The sequence below is a fragment of the Polypterus senegalus genome, chromosome 9 (assembly GCF_016835505.1).
Source record: "Polypterus senegalus isolate Bchr_013 chromosome 9, ASM1683550v1, whole genome shotgun sequence".
Taxonomy (NCBI): domain Eukaryota; kingdom Metazoa; phylum Chordata; class Cladistia; order Polypteriformes; family Polypteridae; genus Polypterus; species Polypterus senegalus.
Window position 1 is genome coordinate 43,608,772 of NC_053162.1, and position 21,930 is coordinate 43,630,701.

The following is a 21,930-nucleotide window of genomic DNA, read 5'->3' on the forward strand; positions in this document are numbered from 1 at the left end:
TCATGGGCATGCTTTAGGATTATGCTAGGGAACTAGAATTCCAGGTGAAAATCTACTCAAGTGCAAATAGAACATGTAAACTCTTCTCAGAAGATACCCCAACATGGAGTCCATCATTTGTTCAAGAACTATGAAGCAGCAGTGTCCTTCACTTTGCATACTGTGACCATACTGAAAGATGTTTAGTACTACTTCAATTTAGCAACTGCATAGTTATTTTAAAAGCACACACAGAAATAAATTAACACTAAACAGTAATAACAATTAGCAATCATCATTGGAAAAATGCATTTTTCTATGAAAATACCAGATGAAGACAATTAGAAATGGTTTATACTGGATGTGAAGGCATGTGATTCTTCTGGTTGAATTATATTCATTCTACAGAGTAATCTGTTCAGGTTTGTTGTGACATATTAACGTGTCTGCCAATGTAAGGAATGTAAGCTATATAGCCACTTGAAAGTGTTATCTTGAAATACACTTTGGTTAAATCAGAAGAGTTTATCATTCCCTTCATTCTCGAGTGCACTGCAGTGGTTTACCTCTCCAGTGCGCACTATGATAAATCTGCAGCTCAACATTTCTGAAAAGTTTGGTTCCTTAAGGTTGTCATTTCCTTCCCTGTCTTTCTGCTTAATGATTTTAGATTAGTCTACAGTTACTACAACCTTTCCACTTTTATTGTATAAAATCAATTGCTTTTTATAAATGGATTGGCTTTAGAATTGTCACATTTTAATATATTTTAAATGCTACATAAAGCACCATTGTTTAGATTACCTAAGGTAATTATTTTTTTTTAGTTAAACATTATGTTACTTTTAGGCCAATAAATGTATCCTTATCAATTAAAAAGAGTTAAAATGCTAATTTGACAGATAAGAAAGCCAATGGACTGAACCTGTATGTTGCTTTTTATAATTCTCTTTTCTTACCAAATGCTTACAAAAACTACTTTTTTTTTTAAATATGCAGATACATAATTGCACGATATCAGTATGTATAAATTTCATTTGGGAAAATTATTAATATTACAGCTTGTTTATAATGGAAGTTGAGTTACCTGAGGAATACTGTATGTCTTTGAATTTTATTTCATGAGAAATAAAACAATCATTCTGCTTTCCATCATCTGTAAATGAAAGCTAGAATTAATGCAAATTATATGATTGCCATTTGAATCTTTTGTACATTCTCTAAATGTCATCACTTCCAAAATTCAATTATGTTAAAACATTTTTGTTTTGTTGTGTTTCTGTTGGGTGTATAAAACATTTTATGGTGTTTTTAACATAAAAAATAATTACATTTAGAAGAAATCATTCTTAATATGCTGTGTTTCTCAAGTACTATGCAAAGGATGAAGTACAGAAATGAACAAAATGTTTAATGTATGAGATCAAAACTCTGTTTTTTACTTTTTCCTGCAGTGGAGGCTGTTTTCTGGTATGTACTTATACTTATGAAAAACTGTTAAACTGCTGTCCACAATAGTCACATTACAGTTAAAATAATTATTGTTTTTTTTAGTCAATTTTGTTTTTGTTTTATGTTAGGTTTCTAATCTTTCCAGACATGGGCATAACATTACAGTCAAGACTGGATGACACTAAAATGTTGCTGCCTGAGAAGACCGTTCTTTTTCTTGCCCTTAAAATTGTAAGTGCTTTCAAAACAGATTTACTTGTTCCTTTTCTTTGTGCACTGAAATGATTATATTTATCTGAATTGTATTGCTTGAACTCACTTACCCAGTACACGATTGCAAGGAGCCAAAGCCTCTTCTGACGGTAAATGGAAACAAAGATCAGCCTACGACAGAAGTTTAATCCATTTTAGGTTACACTCCTTCACATACTCACTTGAAGTGGACCACTACAGTATAACCTCACAAATCAACTTGACAAAGTACTGGGGACTGTGGAAGAATCTATAAACCCACATAAGTATACATCAAAGAAAAGAAACTCCTGTTAGAATTATTGTGGTGTTCAACAACTAAGGTGACAGTGCCAGTGCTACTCCCTTTGTAACATTTTTACCTGTGTACTTAAACATCTTCAAATTTAAATAATTTTTTATAAGATGACAGGTAATGTTTATTGTTATTGTATTATGATGTGCCCTGATAATCTAAACTGGACAGATGGATGATAATTTTTAGTCTGCATAAGTATGGAAATTCTTTCAAGATATTATTGACCATAACTTTTGTGCAATATATATAATATGGAGATAAAAGTGGACACAAAAGGCAGAAAAAGCCGCACTGTATACTTGAAACAGGTATATGCAAAAATAAAAACAACTTTACAGACTGGAGTCCAAAACAAAACTGAGGGTTACAATAACATGGCAGTTATATACGTTGACTGGAGGAAATTATGTCAGGCTGGGTGGGGCCGGAAGTAATGTCTTTAGGCACAGGTGAGATTTCGTTCAGCTGGTCTGTAGAGGAAAGGGAGGAAGAGTTTGAGAGTGTAATGCATAAAATGATCTTCCTTAAATAAATAATATAATAAAATTAGTGAACTTTCTGTGAGATAAAAAACAAATGGTCCAAAGATAAAACCTGAGTAAAACAGCACACTCATTGGGTCCTTGATCTTTCTCCCATTTTTTTTTTTTTTAATTTATTTTTTATTAATTTTATTACAATCCATACAAAGCAATCAAGTTTTTACAAAGAGAAAAATTAAGTTTATCCCATTTTTGACTGAGTCCAGCATAACCACTCTGTTTCCCCAGCTCACCCATAGCTTACTTAGCCAGGATTTTCACCAGCAGCTACGATCCTCCATACTGATCCCGTCTGCCAGACTGCTGGGAATCGGATGTCCCCCCATGTTCCTTCTTAAAAAACTTGCTGTCCCTCGGATCCTTAAGGAGGACTCTGCCATCATTGTACCCGCACCTCCATTTAAATTTGCGGGTAATAATCCTTCTCATGCATTTCCATCCGTTTGCTCTACCATGAGGTCAACGAACACTCTGCCTTCCCTCTCTCTAGCTGGTTCTGCTCGTGGACCTGACTTTCATTGTTCTGATCATATTCTGGTTTTTGATCTTGATTCTCTCCTTTCTATCATGGTGCTATCTTCCACCTACTCCAAGGTGTGAATGAGTCACCCGACTGACACACTCGCATTTGCACATGAATGCGCAATCAGCCAAGCCCCCCAATCAGCCCCAGAGAGGCATGTGCACAGAGAGCCTGCATGCTCCGTGACCTCATTATTTAAAAATAGTGCTTCACCACAGACCTCTGATCACAGTGTCCTGATTGGTATCAACATTGGGGAACACTGCTACCTTCTGTGTCGGAGTATGAACTGCATCTAGTATCAATGTTCACCAAGTCCATTCATTACAGGTTGATGCTGGGACAAAGATTATACAGCATTCTAGCCATGTTGTGCCTCCACTCCTGCAGTTCTTCTATTACGGCATTCCTGCTGGGCAAGAATGTCTCCATCCTGGTCAGGATGCCTGTCTGTCCTCCATGGCACTTACAATACATAAAATAAAAAATATTTTTCATTTTTGTAAGGCTGATTGTTTTCATCTTCTCTAGCTATAAAATGTATCCATTTTGGATTCTTAGCCAAATTTCATATTCATAGTGTTTAAATTCATTTAGCACTGCTTTTGTACAGACTTTACAAAATTAAAAAAAAATCTTACGAATAAATTCCTCATTTTATTACAGTTTTTGGTACTGGTGAGACTGCACTTTTGTATTTTTGAAAGGAAAGAAAACATACTCACTGATATGATTTTTGAAAGTGCAGCTGTAAAGTCACCTAGCACTTGAAAATAAAACTTGCTATATTAGGCAATCTATTTGGGCTCACCCACTGGTAATTCCTTTAGCGTTATGCAAATGTGGAACATCTTTCAGTAACAGAATCCTAATTGCATGTATTGTTTCATTTTGAGAATGACTTGTCATTGATGAAAATAATGATTAGTTTATAAGAGCTTGCATAATTTGTTTAAACAACAAAGATGATGCTGTAGTCACAATTCCAGATTATTAGTGCTACATGAATCTGCATAAGGCTGAGTAAAGTTCTTTGCCTTCCTTGTGGATTTTTTTGTAGTGATTAATGTCAATAGAAATGTTATGGTTAATTTAAATCATGTCAGATTAACTTAAAGACATACATATCTGAGAAAATAAGAGTAAAATTTGAGTTTGTATTCAAGAGAATCTTTCATGAGATTAAATAATTTGAACAGCACATTCTTGCCTGGTACTGGAGACTGCTCTTAAAATAATAAAAGTGACTTTGCTCTTTGCTCTGCTTCAAACAGAGGAAGAGGAGAACATTGAATGTAAGGAAATACAAAATAGAATCTGGTTAGATGTAGTGGTCCAGCAGTTCCTATTGCCACTCAGTTGTATTCTAATATAACTTGCACAGTTAGATCCTACCCTCCTTCCAAACTACTCGGATAGGTAATCATTGTCAAAAAGATGTTAAATTGATTGGAAACATATTATGTTTATGGTTAATTTTAAGAGAAATTCCCAGTGCTGTGTTTGGAAATTTAATGTGAGTAATAATTAAAGTAGATTAATACTAAAAAATATGATTTAATGAGCAATTCAGTAGTTTTGAATGAAGCGTACAATCTTTCCAGTTCAACATCAAATCAACATCTTTCATTAGCAGTAATGAGGCATCAAGTTAGATTTTGGTAAACAGCAAGGTTGTAATGCTAATATAAATAATTACAGAAGATTTTCAGTTTTGAAGTATGTCAGTTTGTTTGAGAATACATGCTATGTGGTTCAATTCTACATAGGTCAATGTACATGAAACAAATTAAATAAAGACTCCCACAAAATTCCATACCTTTATACAATGTTTACCTCTTTGTGGTTTCATCCAAGAAATTATAGGTGCCAGAAAAGTTATTACTGTCTTATTTCTGGCACTGTTTTGTGAATTAAATGTGTGCTGTGAGGATGAAACTTTACACTGATACTAAGGTTAATTAACATTCCTTCCCTACTTGCACTTTGGGTGCTCAGCATATGTTTCTAAAGAGGCATCCAGTAGGTGGCACAGTTCTTAAACTTAATGAAATCAATGGAAAGAAACTGCTGAAATGAAAATACAAACAGTGTACTTAATTTGCAAAGTCAAGCATTTATTGCTTGGGAGGTGATGTGCAATTTATTTTAGGAGCTGTGCTATTTTGTCAGCTATGTAGTGAAATTTTCACTTCTTCATAGTGATGTTTTCTAAAGCTACAATGTTCCAAGTGAACATGTGCTTAGAGTCAGGTATTCTCAGATTACAACTTTAATCATTGTGAAGAAAGCCACTTTGCAGCAGTAGAGTAGTTTTCCTATCAGCAGCCATTATGAGAAAAGTTAGAATTTTATCAGTTTATCACAACATTTATTCTAAATACATTTACCCTTTCTGCTATGTAAAATTTCTCTGCCCTGCTGCTCTCCTCATGCTGGAAAATCTGATGCTGCAAGACACTTATTTGATGAATTGACTTCAACAGCATTTCCTTAGGAAATCCTGTAATATCCTATACAGGAGTTTAGGAATATTGGTCTACATTGAAAGCCCTAAACACTATTAGATGCAGTATTGGACCAATTACAGTTGGGATGTTGGTGCTGTTTGGGAACAAGTTATTTGGAATGTAAATCATTCTGGTAATAACTTTTATCATTTGAATGTTTTTCTCATGGCATTGGGCCAATTGAAAGAACTTCTGGGTACAGAACCTAAAATTTCGCCAACCTGTTAAAGCTCACAAGTTACCAAAACGTAAAGCAAGCAGGTGAAGTAATAAATTACGCTGTAATAATTTAGATTAATAGTAGATTTCTATGGAGATGAATAAGGGAAAAGTGCACTAAATAATATAACCATACTATCAAACTCATGTTAATCAATATGAAAGAATACAGAACTCTAAAATATTAAAGAACAAAAAATAGAGGTTCATATTTTTCAGTTTGTTACAGGTTTCTGTGCGTTAGTTGAGGACTATTTAACACTGGGAGTGGACGCCACAATCTTGGGTTGGGTTTAGAAATTCAAATAATCTCTTATTAGTGAATATGTACAAAAAAAGAAGTCTTGATGAATAATTGAAATATATTTTTGAAATGAACATCTGTGTATTAAAACAGCATTAGTCTAAAATTGATCAAATTATTACTCAGTCTATTAAAAATGAAATGACTGAGGTGATTATATATATATAGCAGTATAGTATTTTAAATTTATAAAATGTTAAATTTTTTTTTTTTTTATTTTATTTATAAAATGTGCTATTCCAGTCCCGGAGGCCCACAGTAGCTATAGATTTTCATTTAAACCAAACTCTTAATCAGTTGGTTTATCATTTTGTGTTTAGGTAACTTCTCTCTTACTAGTTTATGCACTTCTTGCTTAGATTTATAATGCAGTTTAACCCCTCACATTTTCCTTTTTCTCACGTTTAGAGAAATATGCCAGGTTTAGGGCATTTTGTCGACAGAGCAGTTAAAATCTATATTTTATCCATTATTCACATAAATTATACTGTAAAATATGGATTACGTTTACAGTGCAACTGAAGAAGAGTTCCTGTAGCATATCAGTATTTAAAAGTCATACATTTATATTAAACATTAAGGCTAGATATAAACTCTGCTTGTATAAACTACCAGTCAGAGATCTGAACCACCCAGAAATGTTCATGTTTTCAATAGAAATAAATATGTTTTCATCAAGATACCACTAATTAATTTAAAAATATAGCCAAGACTGATTTTTAATTTATTATTCACATATGATTGTAAAGTCCCGTTTGGACTGTGAGTTTGATGCAAGAGATCTGGAGAAGGATATCGAAAACGAAAGTGAGGGACCAGCTTCGGCTGATCATGGTGCTGAACATGTTCGTGTAGGTGATACGTCTACAGCAACGTTCGCCTAGGAGGACCACCACTTATGATGACAAGAGGTACAAACCATATTGCATCGACTGCCACCATTGCCCACCTGCTATGCGAAGACAGAGAGGTAGCCGGCCCGCTGTGCATTCCTGCTGTGGTCATCGAGCTGCCCCTATGCAGCCACTGCTGCCAGAGATGTTGAACAGGTGCCTACAGCAGTCACAGCACATAGCAAGAAATGTGTGAACAACAACAACATTTATTTATATAGCACATTTTCATGCTCAAAGCTCAAAGTGCTTTACATAATGAATATAAGAATAAAAGACACAGTAAGAAAATAAAATAAGTCAACATTAATTAACATAGAATAAGAGTAAGGTCCGGTGGACAGAAAAAAAAACCTCCAGACAGCTGGAGAAAAAAATAAAATCCATAGGGATTCCAGACCTTGAGACCACCCAGTCCCCTCTGGGCATTCTACCTAACCTAAATGAAACAGTCCTCTTTGTATTTAGAGTTCTCATGGAAGCACTTGATGATGATGGTCACGTAGACTTCTGGCTTTTAGTCCATCAATTTTGGAGCATCATGATGCTTTAAGTAGGTGGTGGTGGCACAGGCCACCACCACAAAGAAACTGGAAAAAGAAACAGAAGAGAGAGCAGAGGTCAGTACAGATTTTATAACCACCATGAATAGTTATTATGATGAATTGAACATACAGAGTATGAGGATTAAGTTAAAGTGAAGTTATGAGAAGGCCATGTTAAAGTAATATGTTTTCAGCAGTGTTTTAAAGTGCTCTACTGTATTAGCCTGGCAAATTCTTATTGGCAGGCTATTCCAGATTTTAGGTGCATAACAGCAGAAGGCAGCCTCACCACTTCACTGTGAAACCAGTGCATTGTTTGCTGAGTTTTTTAGAAACAATATTCAGCCCTCAAAGAGTTAAGACAGAGTCCTGGGAGCAGTGTCCAAGTAATAAGCATAAAAAATATATTCAAAAAACATTCCATTTACACTAGTTATTTACGGGAGGATCCTAAAGCAGTCAGTTGTCTTTTGCTATGGTTATTTTGACAGTGATTCAGGCCATTTGAGTTTGGTTTGCATTGTAAGCACACAGCAGCCAATTAGCCAAATATTAATGCCCACTTTGTAGTGGGGTTGGTCAAAAATGTATGGATTCTGAAATGTTAAAGTATACTTGTGGTAATATATCATCAAAATGAAAAATAAATGGCCATCTTGTACTTTAGCCTCATACTCTTTTCGCTTTAAATCTGAGCTGCTTCTCTATGTGGCAAAAATAGCATTTTTAACTTCACTGCTCCAGTTGCGTAAGGAACTGTATTTAACATCAATTTTTAAGAGGTCTCTAAAAATCTTAGTGACTAGTAAATATTGGAGCTTGGCATTTGTTCTTGGAAGTTTGTGAAAAAATATAAAAAGTTCTCCAAACAATTCCAAATCAACCATTCTCCTGTCCAGAATATTATCTACAAGTGGGTAAGACTTCAGACAACTGCCATCTTGTCCATGCCAGGCTGCCCCAGCAAGTTTTGCCTGAGAGCAAACACAAGATGCTAAAAGGAGTCTCCAAGATTCCCAGAATTTCATCATTGGACCTAAAGATAGCTCTTGCCACTGTTGATGTCAGAGTGCCAATGTCTACCATTTGAAAACGGCTACACAAATTTGCATGGGAGGTGTATCAAGAGGAAACCTTTGCCATCCAGAAATACCATCGTGGTATGATTTTTGTCTCCTACTTTTTCTGCTAATGGACATCAAAGACTGTTAGACAAGTTTAGGAAGTGCTTACTTCAAGGGGTAATACAGACTATTAGAGGCAAGGATGGACTTTTTTTTCAACAGTCAGAAAGGGCATTTCTGTTCATGTTTTGTTGAGTAAATGATTGCAAACTCAAATTTTCATTGATTTATTTTTCATGTATGTCACCTTTATCTAAAGATATTATTAAACGAAGATCAAATCTTGATATGTCTACACATGTTAAAAAAGAAAAAACATTTCACAGTGTGTACTTTTCACATGACTGTAGGAGCATAGTCCACAAGCTGTGCTCATTTGGTTATCCTGTTTTCTTTAATATATGTTTATTGTTTTATTTGTTTGAGGTATTTAAAATCCTGTATTGTAATGCTGTTTTATTTTTAGGGTAGTAAAGCTTGTTGTATATCTTTTCAGTTGATGGAAAAATAGATCTTACAAGCTTTCTTACAGAGGTCATAATCCTCTCTCTGGCCATTCTTTATTATGTGACTGTGTTAATATACCACACTTTTGTGCAGTAGTTAAAATGCAGAGTATCTTTATAATTTTCTCAAATTTCTGTGCATGCTTCAGAGTGTATAGAAGTTCTTGTGCTTTTCTTTGCTGAATCTTTAGTGTTATGCATGTGTGTCCAAGCCTGGTCATCAGAGATCTTCTGCAGCTCAAAGAAGGTGAAGGAACTTAGTGTGTCCAAAGCTGCAGTAATGTTGTAGGTCAGTATTTGGCTTTTTCGATAGCCAACTATAAGTTTTTTATATTAGTCTCATACAGTGGCAGATTATTATTAAAATTATCTTTCTCATATTTCCTCTTTTTGTTGTGTAATCTTACTATTTATTGGAAAATTTAACAGCGTTATAGAACATATATGGACATAAGACGTTTCACAAATGAGAGTCCATTAGGTCCATCAAGCCCGTTATATTCAACTTTTCAGAAAGCACTGCATTAAAAACTGGTATGCTTCTGTGCCAGATATACTGTAATCACATTGGCTCAGGAGTACTTTATAAAACTGCTGTCAATAAACGCTGATAGACGCTGCATTCACAGATATAAGTTAAGGCAGTACTATGTGTGGTGGAAGTCAACTTCCAGGAACACTTCCAATTTCTCTGGGCTTGAGCTTTTTCAGAAATGGCCTGAATCACTGTTAATATGTGCTGTAATCTGGAGAATCAACCTTTCAAATTGTTTATATGGAAACATTCAAAAGTTTATTCTCTGGGCCAAAGAAGTGCAGGATCGGCCCAAATGTTACTAATCTACAAATCAAAAGCTAGCATTTCTCATGGTACTGTAATGTGTTAGTGCCCATAGCATAAATATCTTCTACATCTGTGAAGGCAACATTAATGCTGAAGAATATGTATGCAGTTTGGAGCAACATCTTCTTCAGGGACATCCCTGCTTACATCAACCACACAATGCCAAGCCACATTCTGCACATGTTACAACAGTATGGCTTCATAATCAGAGAATTCACCTGCTGCATGGCCTGCCTGCAGTCTGAACCTGTGTCTGATTGAAAATGTGTGTCACATTATTAAAACTCCAAACAAGAAAGAACTCCCCCCCACCCCCACTTGTGGTTTAAAAGGTGGATGCTCGTAGAAAGGAATTTTGGGGAAAATTCTGCATTCAAATCTAAAAAATAATGGTGTTTTCAGTTCTCAAGCAATTGCTAGGTGTTATTAAAAGGAAAGATGATGTAATATATTGGTAACAGGCTTCACATCAAATTCGGAAGGTGGGTATATTTACGAAAAAACAAGTTGGTATGAGAAAACATTACTTTTCTTGTCGTCTTACAGTTTTCAGTTTTTATAGAAGTCAAAGAGGATATAAAAATCACAGCCTTTTTATTTACATTTACATACATTTTCAAACTTTGAGAAAACTACCAATGCAGATCCATGAGTGACTCGCCCATTGTGGTAACTTCACCTAGTGCACAACATTTTTCTATCTGTACTCGTTGGTTCTAGCCTGTTAACTAAGGTGATATCCACTTTTGTAGTTTAGCTTGGATACCAGTTTCAAAATTAATTTTTGGTGGAGTATTGAATCAAAGGGTTTTTAAAAATGTTTACAAAATATGCTGTGTGCTTTACTCTTGTCTACTACTCAAATTGTATATTCAGGACAGTCTTAACAAATTGATTTGGCTGTTTTTTCCTCTTATGATCCTGTGCTGGCTGTTATTTATTATATTATTTTAATTAGTCTTCTGATTTATATCTTATTATAGTATTCATAATTTGGCTCAAGAGTTTTGGCCTATAATTTCTGGTATCTTATTTGTCTCTCTTCTTGGGGATTGTAGAGACACTGCCAAACTTTCAGTGTTAAGCTACTTCAGTTTGTATGAGGTTTTGTTCAGAAATTCAGGATTTGATTGTTGATGGAGTTATACAAGGTCTGATCTGTTAAAGTTGATAGTCAAAGAAAACAGTTTTGTCACAGGTAGCGTTTTTGTAAGTCTGAGGATTCAAGGAAAATATGTGGGCCAGAAACAAATTGTCTTTCCCTGTCCTCTGGTTGTGTTTATCAGGCTAATCTGAGTGCATTGTGAATGATAAAACATCATTAATATTACTTTGTTAGCCATTATCATAATGGAAGTGCCCAGTCATGAAATGTAGTGAAGTATACCAAAATGGTATGTGTCTTTGCTGCTGTCACTTCTCAGAGAAGCTCATATTATTCTGCAATATTCATTCCTTCATACTGAGTAAACATGTTTCTAGTTTTTACCATTATTGTCTTCATCATACGGTGTAACTTTGGGCTTCTCTCAAAGAGTGTACATAGCCATTCACAGGCTGTTGGGGAGACAAGTAATTATGAATGTAGTAGGCCTGCTGGGAAAGTTTAATAGAGAATGATAATCCCACTTGCATACACATGATACGATGATTTATTTATTTTCTGAGCTTGATAGATTTTTTCTGTTTACATCTGATCTTACCTTCATGCATATGTGTTCTATAGGTAGCCATCCTATTAGTTCACAGAGTCATGCACTGAATAAGGGGAATGTTTTAAACTCTCGGCACTGACAGCATAGAGATCATCAGCATTTCATCCACATTAGAAAAATAACATTTTTTACCATTTGTTGGCAGATTGAGGTTTTGGAGTACATCCATGAAAATGAGTATGTGCATGGAGACATCCAGGCAGGCAACATATATGTCAATCTTCAGCTCCCTCATCAGGCAAGTCATGTAACTCACAATGTCTTTTCAAGTGGTTATATACTTTTTATTCACATTTGTTGTTTTTTGAATCATTTTACACATTTTAATCCTGCTGGAAATGTTTCTGGTGACTGTTGTTTCCATCTGTAAACTGCAAAGTGTTCACTTTGGGTGCAGGCATCCTGCGGAAATTAAAAAAACTGTGCCAGAAAAGTTAAAAAAAAAAAGTTACAGCCTGCTACTCAGCTTTTCTCACTTTGATCTCTGCTAAAGAGAGCAAACAGTTTGCAAGTATGGTTATCCTGTAATCCATATTGACTTATTTAAACATAATGATGGTTATAGGGGCTCACAAAGTAAATATTTGATTGTATAAGGGCCTTCAATTTGATATTCATAAATAACACAGAAGCTCTTAGCCTAAGGACCTCTAGCTTGCAAGGTTACACAAACATTTGAAGGGTAAATTATCTGCCACCTTTGTATTTTCTGAGTTTTTCTGTGATGGAGGTCACATACTGTATAATTTCTGCTGTTGTACATACAGGTGTATCCCTTCAGCTAAGACAAATATGACACAGTAAGAAGAGACATGACAGCTTGGCAGTTCATACAGTGACATAAGAATTGTTTTGTAATCAGTATACCTGTATATTTTCTCTTACATACAAAATATATTGAAAATATAATAATCAATAGGAAAAATTATTATTTTATAATGTGCTTTCTCAGTGATCAGATGTAATTAAAAAATTTTTAGCAATAAAGTACAGTACTTTTAAACAGATTTTGTATGACAGCAAAAATAAAGGTGTTATTATTCAGTTAAAATGTTTAAACATTTGAAATTTTAAAAAAATTATTTCACTGTAAGAAGTTTAACATTATTAATAAAGCAAGTTTTGTGTTACCATACCAAAAAACACATTCAGAATGTATTACTTCTGTGAATTCAGTCATTAGATTTAGCTACCTAATAAATGTTTCTATCTTTGTTGTAATAATAACTTAATTATGTTGCAGAATTAATTTTTATTTGCTGTATGTTATCTTGATTACTAGGTTTATTTTATTTTTTAAGTGATTCAGTGAATTAATTTATTAAAACAGTTGTTTACAAACAGAACATGACTATAAGCTTTAGTTGTCAGGTAGGTTTCAATTTGATTGCATTGGAAGCAAATATGTCTGTGATATAATATGTTGAATTTAAAAACTATGGGATGTTCACAACTTTGTTACATGTTGTTCAATTGCATTTGGTAAAGATACTTGTACCATTAGAAAAGAGAGCCGCCTCAATGCTAAAATATAACAGTTACACACTTTGGTCAGTGTTTACTGACTTTTGGTCTAAACAAGCACCTAGTTATTGGATATAAAATATTGCAACAGAGAGAAATTTGCATGAGCTGTAAATACAAACTACTGTTGAGCATAAGATGGTATACCCAAAACACCTTGCGCTTTGTAGGAACTTGGCAAAATGCAATAGTATATCCTGAGGTATGATGGAGATTTTCACACAGATGTTCCTTTATGCCATCTTCAAAAGCTTTTGTCTTCAATATAATAACCTCCTGCGACCACCAAGAATTATTATATACTTGTGCTCTCCTGATCGGTCATTAGTCTTCTCCATGCCAATATTCACAGACTCACTTTAGTTTACTTTCTTTGTCCTCTTAATAGTCCCCTGTATTGTGCTGGCAACAGGAGCTACATTCTCTGGAAAGAAAAATGTTTGCTATTGTTTTATGTTTCTACACAGAGATCGCAAATTCCTAAATAAACACAGGTCTGCCATCCTTTATCCTTATTCAAGCAAATAATGCTCAACATCTGTCTAATTCCTCACCAGGTGTACCTTGCAGGGTATTTTTTTGCCTTCCGCTTCAGCCCCAGTGGGCAGCATGTTGAGTATCGTGAACAAAGCAGGACTCCGCATGATGGCACTGTGGAGTTTATCAGCATTGACTCTCACAAAGGAGTAGGTAAGCCATTGAATCTGCCTCCTACATTCTGGTGAGTTTATCAAATCCCAAATAACATTTAAAGAATTTAAAATAATGTATATAAATACATTTTGTAGAATTTAAAGTGGGTGTTTTTCCATATCTTTACACCTAAAGATTTATGGCAGACAAGACTTAAAGTTGACTTTTCCTGTTCACTTTGTTATTGGGTATTAGTAATCAACACAAATTAAATGTGGAATAGATAAATGTTAATAAACTAAGGTTTACAGAATAAGTTGGCGATGAAAGCTGTTTTTTTTTTTCATGAGTCATATTGGAGATATTTTGTTATGGATTTTAGGTTTATCTGCAAAAATTTCATATTTGTTGTGGCTAAAAGTTCCTGCTTGTTCAGTTGTTTTCTGCATCGTTTGATTTTATTTACTAAGCACAAATCATTAAGTATATACAGTCATATGAAAAAGTTTAGGAACCCCGTCAGCCTGCATAATAATTTACTCTAATTTCAACAAAAAGATAACAGTGGTATGTCTTTCATTTCTAGGAACATCTGAGTACTGGGGTGTTTTCCGATCAAAGATTTTTAGTGTAGGAGTATTTAGTTGTATGAAATTAAATCAAATGGGATTTTGCTGATTTGAATGCATCGAACTGCTCAATACTGATTACTTGCAACAACAAATTGGTTGGATTAGCTTGTTAAGCCTTGAACTGCATAGACAGGTGTGTCCAGTCATGAGAAAAGGTATTTAAGGTGGTCAATTGCAAGTTGTGCTTCCCTTTGGCTCTCCTCTGAAGAGTGACAGCATGGGATCCTCAAAGCAACTCTCAAAAGATCTGAAAACAAAGATTGTTCAGTGTCATAGTTTAGGAGAAGGCTACAAAAAGCTATCTCAGAGGTTTAAACAGTCAGTTTCAACTGTAAGGAATGTAATCAGAAAATGAACAGCCACAGGCACAGTTGCTGTTAAACTCAGGTCTGGCAAGCCAAGAAAAATACAGGAGCAGCATATGCACAGGATTATGAGAATGGTTACAACAAACCCACAGATCACCTCCAAAGACCTGCAAGAACATCTTGCTGCAGATGGTGTATCTGTACATCGTTCTACAATTCTGCGCAATTTGCACAAAGAACATCTGTATGGCAGGGTGATGAGAAAGAACCCCTTTCTGCACTCACCACATACAGAGTCGCTTGTTGTATGCAAATGCTCATTTAGACAAGCCAGATTCATTTTGGAACAAAGTGCTTTGGACTGATGAGACAAAAATGGAGTTATTTGGTCATAACAAAAAGCGCATTGCATGGCGGAAGAAGAACACTGCATTCCAAGAAAAACACCTGCTACCTACTGTCAAATTTGGTGGAGGTTCCATTATGCTGTGGGGCTGTGTGGCTAGTTCAGGGACTGGGGCCCTTGATAAAGTCAAGAGTCAGATGAATTCAACCCAATATCAACAAATTCTTCAGGATAATGTTCAAGCATCAATCATAAAGCTGAAGTTACGCAGGGGTTGGATATTCCAACAAGACAATGACCTAAAACAAAGTTCAAAATCTATAAAGGCATTCATGCAGAGGAAGAAGTACAATGTTCTGGAGTGGCCGTCACAGTCCTCTGTCTAGAATATCATTGACTGTCTAAGGGATGATTTGAAGCAGGCTGTCCATGCTGAGCAGCCATCAAATGTAACTGAACTGGAGAGATTTTGTATGGAAGAATTGTCAAAAATACCTCCATCCAGAATCCAGACATCATCAAAGGCTATAGGAGGCGTCTAGAGGCTATTAAATTTGCAAAAGGAGGCTCAACTAAGTGTTGATGTAATATCTCTGTTGGGGTGCCCAGATTTATGCACCTGTCTAGTTTTGTTATGATGCATATTGCATATTTTCTGTTAATCCGATAAACGTAATGTCGCTGTTGAAATACTACTGTTTCCATAAGGCATGTCATATATTAAAAGGAAGTTGCTACTTTAAAAGCTTAGCCAATGATAAACAAACATCCAAAGAATTAAGAGGGGTTCCCAAACTTTTTCATATGACTGTATGTATATATATATATATATATGTATACTGTATGTATATTTTCCGGCCCCGTATATTGTAAACAATCCACAATTCAAAACAAAACTCTGGTCAAACACAAACTCAAATAGTTTATATGCGCGACGCCATTAGAGGCGTCGGCGGCCATTTTATAAGGGAGGAGCCGGAGGTGGAGGAATGCTGGGAAGGAACCGTGAGGGAGGATGGGACTGATGACGTCAGGAAAGATGGCGGAGGAAGGGCAGAAGTAAACGTACTGTGGGAAGGCTTATGATGGCGGGGCGTCTTTTTTCCTGGAAGAAATCAAAGGAGAAAGGTTAGTACCCGCCACTCCCAGCCGGCGAACGTCTTTCGAAGCGGTTTAAGGTCTATCCGTGGTCTCCTAATCGCGCGTGCGTGACAATATATAATATATACTGTATATATATATTTATATATGTATATATATATATACATACAGTGGTGCAAAAAAGTATTTAGTCAGCCACCAATTGTGCGAGTTCTCCCACTTAAAAAGATGAGAGAGGCCAGTAATTTTCATCATAGGTATACCTCAACTATGAGAGACAAAATGAGGAAAAAAAAATCCAGAAAATCACATTGTCTGATTTTTAAAGAATTTATTTGCAAATTATGTTGGAAAAAAAGTATTTGGTCAATAACAAAAGTTCATCTGAATACTTTGTTATATACCCTTTGTTTGCAATGACAGATGTCAAACGTTTTCTGTAAGTCTTCACAAGGTTTTCACACACTGTTGTTGGTATTTTGGCCCATTTCTCCATGCAGATCTCCTCTAGAGCAGTGATGATTTAAGGCTGTCGCAGGGCAACACGGACTTTCAACTCCCTCCAAAGATTTTCTATGGGGTTGAGATCTGGAGACTGGCTAGGCCACTCCAGGACCTTGAAATGCTTCTTACGAAGCCACCCAGGCGGTGTGTTTGGGATCATTGTCATGCTGAAAGACCCAGGCAGATTTCATCTTCAATGCCCTTGCTAATGGAAGGAGGTTTTCACTCAAAATCTGACAATACATGGCCCCATTCATTCTTTCCTTTACACGGATCAGTCGTCCTGGTCCCTTTGCAGATAAACAGCCCCAAAGCATGATGTTTCCACCCCCATGCTGTACAGTAGGTATGGTGTTCTTTGGATGCAACTCGGCATTCTTTCTCCTCCAAACACGACAAGCAGATATTTTGGTTTCATCTGACCATATGACATTCTCCCAGTCCTGTTCTGGATTATCCAAATGCTCTCTAGCAAACTTCCGACGGGCCTGCATATGTACTGGCTTAAGCAGGGGGATACGTCCGGCACTGCAGGATTTGAGTCCACGGCGGCGTAGTCTGTTACTGATGGTAGCCTTTGTTACTTTGGTCCCAGCTCTCTGCAGGTCATTCACTTGGGATTTTTGCTCACTGTTCTTGTGATCATTTTAACCCCACGGGGTGAGATCTTACGTGGAGCCCCAGATCGAGGGAGATTATCAGTGGTCTTGTATGTCTTCCATTTTCTAATAATAGCGCCCACAGTTGATTTCTTAACACCAAGCTGCTTACCTATTGCAGATTCAGTCTTCCCAGCCTGGTTCAGGTCTACAATTTTGTTTCTGGTGTCCTTTGACAGCTCTTTGGTCTTGGCCATAGTGGAGTTTGGAGTGTGACTGTTTGAAGTTTCCGGCAGGTGTCTTTTATATTGATAACGAGTTCAAACAGGTGCCATTAATACAGGTAACGAGTGGAGGACAGAGGAGCCTCTTACAGAAGAAGTTACAGGTCTGTGAGAGCCAGAAATCTTGCTTGTTTGTAGGTGACCAAATACTTAATTTTCCACCATAATTTGCAAATAAATTCTTTAAAAATCAGACAGTGATTTTCTGGATTTTTTTTTCATTTTGTCTCTCATAGTTGAGGTATACTTATGATGAAAATTACAGGCCTCTCTCATCTTTTTAAGTGGGAGAACTTGCACAATTGGTGGCTGAGTAAATACTTTTTTGCCCCACTGTGTATATATATATATATATATATATATATATATATATATATATATATATATATATATATATATATATATATATATATATAGTGGAAAGCGTAGACACAGACAGAACGACACCAGAATGTCCAAAACACACTTCTTTATTTATATTTTCCGCACCACAATGCCTTCAATCACCAACTCCCTTCACTGTCGTCTTCTTTCTCTTTCTCTCTCTCTCTTTTGACCTCCTCTCTCCTCCTCACAAGTTTCGTCTCCTTCTTCCCAACTCTGGCTTGTGTACTGGAGGGAGGCTTATACTTTTATTATGACCCGGATGAGCCCCAGGTGCTCCCCTTGACGTCAATTCCTGGTGTGGCGGAAGTGTCAGGAAAGCACCTGGAAGCACTCCGGGTGTCCTCGGAATTACTTCCGGCAGCACTTCCTGGTGTGGCGGAAGTGCTGCCCTCCAGGCTTCTCTAATTGTCCGGGCGCCCCCTGGCGGTGGCCACGTCCTCTCATACAGAGCATCCCAGCTGTGGCCCCCAAATAGCCCCGGGCAGCTGCCCTCTCATGGCCAAGGAGAAGTATTGTCCAACTCGGGGACTATCAGGTGTCCCAGCCGGGCAATGTTCCCGGTCATCTGTGACAAAATATATATATATGTATGTATGTATGTATGTGTGTGTGTATGTATGTATGTGTGTGTGTGTGTCTGTGTGTATATATATATATATGTATGTGTGTGTGTATATATATATATATATATATATATATATATATATATATATATATATATATATATATATATATATATATAGGCTGGGAGTCGATTAAAAACAATCACATAAATGTATGTAATTAATTTTAATTGACCTCCATAGCGTTTCATTTTATTCCAAAAAAACATGTAAAAAAGTAAATGTGTTACTTTTTTTTGGCATGAAAAATTACATATTTATTAAATCTCAAAAGTATAATGATAATACAAATGATAATACTTTTTATGAATAAAAATAATATGAAATGAACAATAGTAACAGTAATAATAATACTACTAATGATGCCAAAACAGTATATAATATCAAAATGAGTCCTTTGTGTGATAAATTTTAAAGCATGGTGATAGACATCAAAATAGATTAATTTTTACAAAAAAATAGGATTGAAAACAAATCAACCCCCACCCCTGAGAAAGAGAGCATGACCAACGGAGTAAAACTTAAAGCTTGTAAAAATACATAAATTGATGAGTTTAATAGGTGGATAAAGATAAATGGAGAAGAAAAAGAAATGGGAAGAGAAAATGCTTCCTCAGTGCTTTAAGAGCTTATTCTAAAATATTATTGATTAGATCCTGCCAGGTTTTGAAAAAGTTCTGCACAGAATCCTCAGAGAATTTGATTTTTTCTAATTTCAAATAATATAAAACCTCCGTTACCCACTGACTTAAAAGAAAAGAGGTAGGATCCTTCCAGTTTAGCAAATACTGTAGTAAAGGCAATCACAGTTTGTTTGTCCTTCTCCACTTTAAGCCCATCTGGAAGAACACCAATCACAGCTGTAGCTGTGACACCAAGGCTGTCTGAAAGGCACTTAAATTTTTTTATCCAGCATGATGTTAATTTGGTGCAGGCCCAAAACATGTGACCCAGTGAGGCTGGGACTTGATTGCAGCGTTCGCAGGTTGGATCTTGCCCTGGAAACATTTTGGAGAGTTTTAAGTCAGACAGATGTGCTCAATATATAATTTTGAGTTGAATAATTGTATGCTTTGCGCATATGGAGCTCGAGTGAATTCTCTGCATTGCTACCTTCCACTCCTTTTCTGATATGTTGAGTGCAACACCTTTGCTCTGGACATGCTAATAAAAGATCTCCGTAGCTGGTATCTCGCTTAAAAACTGACACTGTGCACTACTTGGATGGTTATTTTTCATTCTTTGCATGAATTAGCAAAGATACTGCAAGCTTGAATAAGGATAGGGATAATCATTACACTTTGTTTTGTAGAATTTTGTCATCATATTAGGGCAGTCAGCTCTGTCTGCTGGCTGGTAGACTGGTGAGTTAAATGCAGAGGTACTTGAGACTTATTTTGTTTTTAGTGCCACTTAAAAGTAACTTATTTAGCATTTAATGTGATATGACTTTGAATTGACCTTACAGAAATATGAAATGAAAAAAAGAGAGAGTATATTTTTTCCCTTCACAACTTATCTCTAGCATTGCACCAGGACTGCACCCCCTCCCCACACCATACCCCTGCACCTATGTCAGTACGTGTAAATCAAGAAAATGAACATCAGGGCTATATATTGACATGTGATGTATAGTTGTGAACCACATAATACAAAATTTTAAACCTTTTTAAAGGTAGTATATAAATACGGCACTGGTTGTGTATGTAATTATTTAGGTACACACTTAACTTTTTTGTATTATTTTTTTGTAATAAAAAAAAAAAAGACATGAAAATAGTTTTGTGTTTTTTTTCTTTTTACCATTGATGTATACTACTCTTTCCATTAACAGTGTATTATATCCAACAGGTCCATCTCGTCGTAGTGATCTTCAGTCACTCGCCTACTGCATGGTCAAATGGCTGTCTGGATCTCTGCCTTGGTCAGACATGGTGGACAAGCCATCAGCTGTGATGAGTGAAAAGGAGAAGTAAGTCACATACTGTAGTTTTTGTTCTGAAGCACTAGAAATAGAAAAAACAAAGTGTTTTATTTTTTTATTTTTTTCAAAAAATGTTTACTTTTGGTAACATAAGACAAATGTATAGTGTATGTTGTCCCCAGTAAATCCTAGTAACTTGGGATAGATCTTTTTAGATTTAGTCTTTAATAATAATACAAATTTATTAGAAAAGGTACACAGAAGTTAGACTTGTTAGGTAATTAAACATGTCTTCTTCAGCAGTGAAAATGTTTTGCCCCTAGTATGTTCAGTTCAAGTGAGAACAAATGTTGGCTTTTTGATTGGCTCTAAGACATATTATACGTCCACCTAAAGAAATTCATAGCAAACCTGTCAGTGAAAGTACCTGGAGCCAGTTAATCTTGGAAAGGTTTATATTTTAATTTTTAAACACTTTGTTGTTTCACTAAACAGCATTCAGTGCCATATTGTCTAAACACAGTAGGTCTGTGATAGCAGTCAGTCTTCCTGGAGTAGAAGTGCAATGTGTAAAAATTTTCCATTTAGGTCAAAAAGAACTTATAAAGAGCAACTAGAGAATCTAAAGTCCTATATCACCTTGACCTAGGACAAAAAAGAGAATAAATGGCCAACCAGGAAAGTAGAAGCCACTGTTCATTAAATACAGTGGAATGCAAACGTTTGGGCAACCTTCTTAATAGTCATTATTTTCCTGTATAAATCGTTGGTTGTTACGATAGAAAATGTCAGTTAAATATATCATATAGGAGACACACACAGTGATATTTGAGAAGTGAAATGAAGTTTATTGGATTTACAGAAAGTGTGCAATAATTGTTCAAACAAAATCAGGCAGGTGCATAAATTTGGGCACCGTTGTCATTTTATTGATTCCAAAACTTTTAGAACTAATTATTGGAACTCAAATTGGCTTGGTAAGCTCAGTGACCCCTGACCTACATACACAGGTGAATCCTATAATGAGAAAGAGTATTTAAGGGGGTCAATTGTAAGTTTTCCTCCTCATTTAATTTTCTCTGAAGAGTAGCAACATGGGGGTCACAAAACAACTCTCAAATGACCTGAAGACAAAGATTGTTCACCATCATGGTTTAGGGAAGGATACAGAAAGCTGTCCCAGAGATTTAAGCTGTCTGTTTCCACAGTTAGGAACATATTGAGGAAATGGAAGACCACAGGCTCAGTTCAAGTTAAGGCTCGAAGTGGCAGACCAAGAAAGATTTCGGATAGACAGAAGCGGCGAATGGTGAGAACAGTCAGAGTCAACCCACAGACCAGCACCAAAGACCTACAACA

General features: G+C 35.9%; 1 protein-coding gene across 1 annotated transcript in view; it reads left to right on the forward strand.

Annotated features, from left to right (window-relative positions):
- vrk3 (VRK serine/threonine kinase 3) overlaps window positions 1-21,930 on the forward strand; it is an 80,056-nt gene that overhangs the window by 48,811 nt on the left and 9,315 nt on the right. Inside the window, exons 9-12 of the mRNA XM_039763026.1 lie at window positions 1,560-1,662; window positions 11,852-11,944; window positions 13,788-13,920; window positions 20,499-20,619. Of these exons, the coding sequence (XP_039618960.1) occupies window positions 1,560-1,662; window positions 11,852-11,944; window positions 13,788-13,920; window positions 20,499-20,619 (450 nt within the window). The remainder of the gene's footprint in view (window positions 1-1,559; window positions 1,663-11,851; window positions 11,945-13,787; window positions 13,921-20,498; window positions 20,620-21,930) is intronic.